This window comes from Sorex fumeus, unplaced genomic scaffold, assembly GCF_029834395.1.
Source record: "Sorex fumeus unplaced genomic scaffold, SorFum_2.1 ptg000072l, whole genome shotgun sequence".
NCBI classification, from domain to species: Eukaryota; Metazoa; Chordata; class Mammalia; order Eulipotyphla; family Soricidae; genus Sorex; species Sorex fumeus.
Window position 1 is genome coordinate 22,028,295 of NW_026606129.1, and position 9,256 is coordinate 22,037,550.

At 42.2% G+C, this 9,256-nt stretch overlaps 1 protein-coding gene across 1 annotated transcript in view; it reads right to left on the minus strand.

Moving 5' to 3' along the window:
* The window catches only part of EFHB (EF-hand domain family member B), a 64,398-nt gene extending 56,369 nt beyond the window's left edge, over positions 1-8,029 (minus strand). Inside the window, exons 1-4 of the mRNA XM_056129306.1 lie at positions 7,217-8,029; positions 3,600-3,662; positions 1,903-2,046; positions 493-673 (exon numbers count right to left, since the gene is read on the minus strand). Coding sequence (XP_055985281.1) covers positions 493-673; positions 1,903-2,046; positions 3,600-3,662; positions 7,217-8,029 — 1,201 coding nt within the window. The remainder of the gene's footprint in view (positions 1-492; positions 674-1,902; positions 2,047-3,599; positions 3,663-7,216) is intronic.
* Between the last annotated feature and the right edge of the window lie 1,227 nt (positions 8,030-9,256).

A 9,256-nucleotide genomic window follows, 5' to 3' on the forward strand; every position in this document is an offset into this window, starting at 1 on the left:
GTGAAAGTAGTTTTCTGCACTGGTTGGCTAATAAGTGGCAGATATCTGGAACTGTATGAGTCGAGTATGCCATGCAGCATTTACCAATTCAGTTTTTCTGTTATCTGCTTATCAAAGAGTTACATAGAGTGAGGAGTTATGAACAACTCAGAGGCACTAGTGGAAATAAAACACACAAATGAAAGCCCAAAGAGGAAAGGCTTATAGACCTCACAAGTCCCAGTGTCAACTTTTCTGAATTTCTTTCCTGCTTTGAACTATTTTCACTACACTCAGTGGATTCTGCTCTAAAACCTTAATTTTTAATCCTTCAGTATATGTGACCTCTAGGGGGTCTGAGTCTGAGAGAAAATTTCTTGCTATGAATAATTTAATTCTTGAGTAATCATTTATATCAACACTAAACACTACTCCAATGGGATATTTAATCCAATTTTCAAAGAAGACCGACTATGCTACTTCCATCTCCCTACCCCTTATTATTTTTACTACCTCTGATGAGTGCTGTCCCAAATGTAGTATTGTATATATCCAAGCCTTTTGGTAATCCTGGTGTCGGATCGCGAGATTTTCCTAATGGTGCCCATTGATTGCTAAAATATATTGATTCTTTTTTATCTTTGATTTTTTGTTGAAATGCTGTAAGAGGCTGTGGGTTCAGCAATAGCTCTGCCTAAAAAAATCACATAAAGGACAAATGTTAACACAAAAAGTACAAATCTGAAAACTGAAACTCTAGTCAATAACTGGGAAGAGAAGAGTATGATTGTGGAAATCCATCTCATTATCACTGACTTTGCTCATCTCAACTGACCTCTTGGAATTGGGACTATCAACATGAACCCTAACGACACGACATGAGTATTCAATAATGATCAAAGGTCTCACTGGGGCCAAAAGGTTGATAAAGTGAGTACCTCTGTTACTTCACTCAAAATCAAACATTCCAGGACTGTGAGAATCACAAGCACAGAATCATATGAAATGATTTCCATAATCTCTCTTCAGACATAAGTTATATCCTCTGAATTTAGACTAGCTAGTCAGTTAATATCAGTACCAATAGTATTACTAACTCTGCCTCTAACAATTAGCATATAAGCAAATGATTGAGCCACCACAATGCATCACCTAGGATGCATTATTCTCTCTGTTATCTAATAAAACCTGGTGACACTTGTCCAAAGTCAGAAAAAAATAAGTAAAACTTGGCTTTTATTGTCTGAGGGGATAATATAAAGTTTTGTTTTTTAAAAAATTACCTAATGTAAGCATGAAAGTTTGTAAGTCTATAACTGTACCCCACGGTGATTCACTTGAAAATAAAAAATTAAATATTAAAAAAATTATCTGAGGAGAGAATATATGGTTTAAACCATTATTTCCCAAAATAAGCAATACTGTCCCCAAGAAGGGGGCCACTAGAAAAATAAGGGATAGTAGCCTTGAATTAAATGAAATTAGTTTCTCTGCTTAAAGAAGGCAGAGTTGCTGCATGGCACTAAGCAATTAATTTTCTGAAAGGGATAGTAGTCAAATAAACTTAAAGTTTAAAGAATTATTGCTCCATGAATTTTGGTTTGTTTTGTTTCATTTTGTTTTGCTTTATGGCCAAACCAGTGTTCACGGGCTATTTCCAGCTCAGCTCTATGGAGCTATGGAGATTCCCCTGGAAGTGTACAAGGGACCTTGAGGTGCCAGGAATCCAATCCAGGCCTCCCACATACAAAGCATCCACTCCAGCTCATTGAGCTATCTCTTTGGCACTGCAGTATGTATCTTTGCACTACTCAAGATTAAAGCTGGACAGATGAAATGGGTAACCCCTAATACTTCATTTGTACATTTCCACCTTGTAAGTTCATAACATGGAGGAGCGGGGTGGGAGAGAGTAGGTTTTACCGGTATTGAAGTTGTAGTTTGTATTCCGTGTGTCAAATAAGGTGGAACTTTGGGATCATTTGCTACACCATAAAACACTCTTTTGGCTCCAGTTGGTGGATATCTGAAGTTGAAAAACTTTTTAATTTCAGGCGGAGTATTTAGCTACAAATAGTGAGGCAAAAAAGTAGAAAAATATAAGTAGGACCAGTCTCTACCAATGAACATTTCACTGCATGTGTACAATAAGTATATGGGAATCTAGAGATGCAAATATTTTAACCTCCTAAATTTTTTTTAAAAAATTAATGTTTTAAAAGTTATATTTAGAACACAATCAAGAAGAAAACAACCCCAAGTTGGAGAGAATATCATAAATTGAATCTCCTGTGGTATTTGTAGAACTGGAAATTGTAAGCCTGGAATTTTTACTTCCTTTGACAAAATCAAGAGAAAGTCTCAAAAGATAATAAATAAAAAAATAAATAAAAAATCTCTCAGAAGAGAGCACAGAACGATACGCCATAGAGATGCCTCCAGACCCCACACCAGGCTGTTTCATCTGGGGCAACCAGGAAGGGGGGGGCAGGGAGGGAGAGAAGGAAGACAGGAGAGGCCCCTCTCTGCCCCAACGGAGCCAACCCCCGGGAGCCGAAAACCTCCAGAATTCAAACTCTGCCCTGCTCAAGGCCATTTCCACATGCTCAAATGAGCCTCGCCTATGAGGGAATCTATTCCTGGACAACTCATTCTTTAAACCATTGATATATCCCAAGAATAGCACACCACATTTGATGGGGTTTAAAGTAAAAGGCAACCAATCTTAGGCAAACCAATATTTATACAGAGAGAAATATATATAAGCACACAAGGCTTAACCTTTAACAATATGTTACTAATCTCATATAGAAGGGCTTTATGGATCCTGGGTGAAATACAACTATCTTCACACACTCTCCTCAAATAAATTCTTTGTCTCATTTTTAGCATAGTATTCATAATAAGCAATACTAAATAAATTATTTTGGTTCTGCTTTGGGGACTGGGTTTGGGATTCAGGGTGGAAACATCTGAAATATGGTGATAGGAAGGAATAATGGTGGTGGGATTGGTGTTCAAATACTAAATGTACTCAATTAGTATGAACAGCTTTATAAAAATAAAAAAATTTAAAAGATAATAAAGAATTCAAATAGATCACATTAAATATACGCAAGTTTTGGGGCTGGAGCAATAGAACAGCAGGCAGGGCATTTGCCTTGCACACAACCGACCCGGGTTTGATTTCCAGCATCCCATATGGTCCCCCGAGCACCGCCAGGAGTCCAGGAGTAATTCCTAAATGTAGAGCCAGGAGCAACCCCTGTGCATGGCCAGGTATGACCCAAAAAGCAAAAAAATATATATACAAGTTTAGCACAGCGGTAGGGCGTTTGCCTTGCACGCAGCCAACATGGCTGATCCGAGTTCGATTCCTCTGCCCCTCTCGGAGAGCCAGGCAAACTACCGAGAGTATCTCGCCTGCATAGCAGAGCCTGACAAGCTCCCCGTGACGTATTTGATATGCCAAACACAGTAACAACAAAGTCTCCAATGGAGACGTTACTGGGCCCGCTCGAGCAAATCGACGAACAACAGGAGGGCCTTTTATGAGGAAGGTTGAGACTTGTTAGAAAACACTGTAATATTTACATGCAAGGTAGAAATAAAATGCTCACCCTGGGAAGTTCTTCAGTCAGGCAGTTTTCAACCCTGTAGCCGATGGGAGGCACTTTCCCTGCCTAGAAAAAAAAAAAAACAGTACAATGTCATGGTTAGGACTGAGCCCCGCATCTCATAAACCATAGGTACGTGCTCTTCCACTGAACCTGAGAAGGAAAGTATTTGGAAGAATAAATCGATTTTCTTTTTTATTTTTTTTGGCTTGTGCTTTTATTTTATTTTTGCTATATTTGTTTTGTCTTTTTCTGGCCCACATCCAACCGTGCTTGGGGAACTATGTGTTGTCACAATCAAACCCAGGCCTCCTGCAGGTAAAGCATGTGCTCAGCCCCTGTGAGTCATCTCTCCAGCTCCATGGCCTGTGCTTTTCATGCAACTGTGCAACTGTAAAACAGCTAACATGGTTAGGAAAATAAGGAGCATGTGGGAGATGGCTTCAAGGGCTGGAGATGCACTTTGCATGTGAAGCCCAGGAATCAATCGCCAGCACAACATGGTCAAAAAGACCCCAGGAGTGCCCCCCCCCAAACACACACATCTGCATCAAATAGCAAATCAAAAGCAATCATATAAACATACATAAACATTAAAATATATTTACAAAGACTTTTGTAGCCTGAGTTCCCAGGTGGTACTCAAGAGGTCCAGAGTCCCATCTGTGATTCTCAGTCACCCCAGCACAGATTAAGGATTGGATACTGCTAAGGAGCTGCAGACACTCTGGGGTCCCCCACCCCACCCCCAGCATTATCGGGTGTGACCTAATCACAGGGTGTGGTGCTGGGGATGGGGGTGGGAGGTTACCTCCAGAGCTGTATCCGGCCATGCTTGGAGGACCAGATGGTGTCAGGAATGAAATATAGGTCAGGGGCATGGCAGGCATGTGCCCTAGCTGCTGTACTATCTCCTAGGCTCATGCTTTATCTTTTAAACAATACTAACATTGTCAGCAATCCATCCAATTAGAAAACTTCTAGGCTGGTTGAGGGACTCAGCTTCCAGAAAAAAATCTTGTCATAATTCACAGATTATCGGTTGCCCTTTATCATTAGTAATATGGGAGTATGACTGCATTCAAGTTAAGCTAAAGATAAATGTTAAGGAGTTCACAGTGTGTATGGGTGTACTTCCACCAACACCTTAACTAATGGCCTGAGCAAACATCTGATTTCAATGTGGCCTTTCAGTGAAGAGCTAAATCTCTCTGGGTTCAGAGCACTTAACTCTAATTTATATCTTATCTGTCCTTCCCTTGCCCATGCAAAGATTAGAACTACTTGCTTACAGCTATATATGTCTTATCTATCTCCACTTTATTTCAGGAAGCTGAATTTTTACAAAGAGTAAGTTTTCTCTATAAAACTGAAAGGAAAAAAAATCTGTGTAGAGTCCTGGGTCTTTGGCAGGGGTTGAGAGAAGTCAGGAAAAGAAGAGCAGATTGAAAGTTGGGTGCATTGAATGAATGTGCAGATATTGGGGAAGGGAGGTGATTAGAGAAATGAAATAACGGTTGTAGGACCATAATAGAGGGATAAAGATGAGTAAGCAAACGTGTTCTCTCATGTTAGGTGCAGAATTCCTTTTGGGAAGAGTACAGTCAAAGTTTAAGAGAGTATCTTGATATTTCTGAACATAAAAGAGAAGCATACAAACATGTCAGGGAAGTATGACCTTCCAATTGGACAGACTAAGGAAGAAAGAATTGAAGCAGGGGTTTCAGGGGAATGGTGAGACAGTAAGGTAGGGAAGGTGTTTTCCTTGCATATGGCTGACCTAAGTCCCATCCCTGGCACTGCATATGGTCCCCAGAGGACTGCCAGGAATAATCCCTGACTGCAGAACAAGAAATATGCCCTGAATACCACTGGATGGCCTGTCAAAACAATAAATTAAAGCACAAGTTCCCAAACATATTTGGTCAACTCTCCTTTTTCCAGGAAAAAAAAATATACAGATATCATTCTGGATATCTACCTTCTTTAAGCAAACATACAGAACCCCTCAAATTTCACCCAAGGCTAATACCACACCTCTCCATTCTTCCAGTGTCCCCTGGGAAATATTTCATTAAAGAAACAGGGGCCCGAGCGATAGTACAAAGGGTATGGCTTTTGCCTTACAAGTGACTGACCCAGGTTCAATCCACAGCATCCCATATGGTCCCTCACGCACCACCAGAAGAAATTACTGAGTGCAGAGCTAGGAGTAACCCCTGAGCATTGCTGGCTATAACCTGAAAAGCAAAGAGAAAGAAAGAAAGAAAGAAAGAAAGAAAGAAAGAAAGAAAGAAAGAAAGAAAGAAAAAAGAAAGGGGTAAGGGATATAACTCAGGGTACAGTGAATGTTTCTCATGTGTGGCCCCTGGCTTTGAGTCCCAGAACAGAAAAAAAGGGAGAGGGAGGTGGGAGTAGAGCAAAATTTAGCAGAGGTGGGGCCAGAGCTCTTTTTATTTATTTGTTTGTTTATTTATTTATTTGCTTTGTGGGTCACACCCGGCAATGCACATGGGCTACTCCTGGCTCTGCACTCAGGAATTACCCGTGGCAGTGCTCAGGGGACCATATGGGATGCTGAGAATCGAACCGAGTTAGCCAAGTAAGTGCAAGGCAAACACCCTACCCTACCGGCTGTGCTATCACTCCAGCCCCTGGGGCTAGAGGTCTTATGATGAAAAACTGTTAAGTTAGTAGCAGTCAACCTTATTGCTAAATCAAAGCAAACTCTGCTCATTTTTGTGTCCCCAGTGAAATGCACAGACACTAAAGCCTTATCACAGCTGATTTGCAATCAAATTGGTTTTGGATTTTTTCCTTCTTTCTCTTTTTTTTTAAATTGCAGTTGAGCCACACCCTATAATAATCAAGGCTTACTCATGGCAGTGCCCAGGCCAGGTAGTCAGACCAGGGACAGCAATTGGTCAGGAAAGTGCCCTACCACTGTGCTATCTCTCCACCCCCAATCAAGTTGACTTTATAATATGGGCAGCTGTTTGAGGAGTACCAAGGACATTTCTGCCTAATAGAATGCTTACAGTTGTCAGTCACTCTGGCTGAATAGCTATGGAATAACTCCTCTCATACGTGGTACCTGAAGATATACAACAAGGTAGCAACAAAGGGCCAAAGAAAACATAACGGAGAACTGATGCACATAACTGAGTTTGATAGGATTGGGGCAGGTTTAAAGTGAGGGGGTGTATCCTTAGGGGAGGGATATGGATACAACTGGTGATGGTGTGGCATTGGAATTATGTGCAGGGAAAATCATCATGAACAGTATTGTACATCACAGAACCTCAATCATTTTTTTTAAGGTTGAAAGAAAACAATTGAGTAGATGCGTTGAAGAATAAAATGTTTGAGTTCAATGCAAGAAGGAGGAGATAATCAGGAACTATACTCGTATTCACACAGAAAGGTGACATCTAGGAAGGGAGGTAAATTAGATAAAATAAGGAAAAAATTGGAGAAAGTCCAGTGGCACAATGGATCAGAATCCCAATGGACCCTCTCCATTTTCACTACACAAATCCAAACCAGTCTCATGGGTTTTCTTTTTGCTATAGGCGTGGCTTTGCTTAAGTCCTAGGGTGAGTACTTAAAAAACAACTTACACTTGGCAAGCAAGGTGACCGATCGAAGAATTTCCCGCTGTATATGGGTCTAATGCAATCTGGAGGCTCGTTTTCCGCGTTCCTTTTCTCTCCCAGCCGTTGTGCAAACTCGTCTTCAAGAGAGTCTATGGCCGAGCTCATCAGGGGCTTTGTGTCCTTGGTTTCATTGGGCTCCTCTGGTCGGGGAAGCCCAACGTCCACTTCCACAGGAGAGGTCACCCCGGGACCAGGCTTTATGGCCACGCAAGGGGGCTCTCCCATTCCCTGCCGAGGCCCCATAGCTAAAGCAGGCTGCTTCCCCACTGAAATCCCTAACCCTGCAGGGCTAGCATCCCCTGAATCCCTCCAGCTCCCTGGAGCCTGTGGACTTTCACCCACGGTGCCCAAGGGACCCTGTATGATCCTCCCAGAACAAGCTGCCGGAAGATACTCATCTTCTAACTTCATTCTTCTCGGTAACATACCCAGAGGATCTGGTTTAGTTTCCCATGCTGATGAACGTCTGGTCGCTTCTAAATTAACTGTCTCGGTGAAGGGCCTAGAAATAGTCTGCCCTTTAAAACTCACATCGAGCTGCTTAATTGATGGAGATTTTGTTTCTAATGATTTTATTCTTTCCTCATATTTATTACTCTCTAAAGTAATCTCTCTCCAGGGGGATTTTTCTTCTAATCCCAGACTGAGTCCTGACTCCCAAGGCGATTTTCCTCTCCTCTCTCTTAGGTCAGCGGTTCCTTCCTGGGTGAGTCCTGCCTTCAGTCTCCCTGGAGATTGGCTCTCGGACATCCTCATCGTTCCTCCAAAGGCGTTCATCTTTCGCGGAAAAGCGGTACCTGGTTCAGGCGGAATTCCCAGTCTCTTGTGGGAGGGTCCCAACCCTCTGGGGGACCCTCACTCCCACGAAAGAACACTTTATCCACTCGGGACCCCTGCCCGCTGCTGTCTACCACTAACTAACAGGACGGAATTCCGAGGAAAAGGAGCTGGAATTGTTTGACTGGTTACCTGGGAAACAGGGGCGTGGCTTGGAGTTCAGTTCTTACTCCGGCAGATCCCTACCCCTCCTCCTCCTCCTCCCCACCTGGCGTCTTTACTAGATTTGGAGGGCGAAAAATTGAAGAGTGGTGATCCTGAACACTATCGGCAAATGTTCCCAACAACTACTCTATGGTTTTCCAAACAACGTCAGTCCCTTAGGTTGGATTCAGCTATGGGTTTCCTCCTGGGCAATTGGTTTATTAATTTTACTGATGATAAGGAAATAAAATACTAGTTTTTGGTTTTTCTATGTCAATGGAAATAACATTCTGGCAGAGGCTGCAACTAGTTTTAGGCCTTTCCATGTAAAAGTACACACAACCTGTAGATCTTTGGGTGCTGTGGAACGCCTTTATTTTATTTTTATGTAAAGGGGGTCACACCCAGAAGTTTTCGGGGGGGGGGGTGACCAGAAAGTGTTAAGGGACGATACGTAGTGCTGGGGACCAAATGGGTGTGCTGAATGCAAAATAAACGCCTTAATCCCTGTATGATCTCTCTGACCCTGAAGAACTACTTTAAATTCTATACAATTTTTTTAATTTGGCAGCTGTAACTTAGAAATATTACATATGTGTGCATTGTATATGAGGCAAGAGCCCCACAAATAAAAGTGTATTTTAAAGTGAGAGAGAAAGAAGAAAAGTGCCTGCCATAGAGGCAGGCTGTGGGGGAAGGAGGGAGAAGAAGAGGGTGGCAGAAGGTTTCCCTGGGGTCATTGGTGGTGGGTAATGTACACTGGTGAAGAGGTGGGTATTGGAACAATGTATGACTGAAAACCAATCATGAACAAGCTTGTGACTGTGTATCTCACAGTGATTCAATAAAATAAATACAATTTCAAAAATTAATAAGGAAGTCTTTAAGAATACAACCCAGGAGCTAGAGTGACAGCTCTGCAGGTAGAGCATTGACCTTGCACATGGTAGACCTAGGTTTGATCCCAGGCATCCTCTATGGTAGCCCAAGCTCCACCAGGAATGATCCCAGAGTGCAGATCCA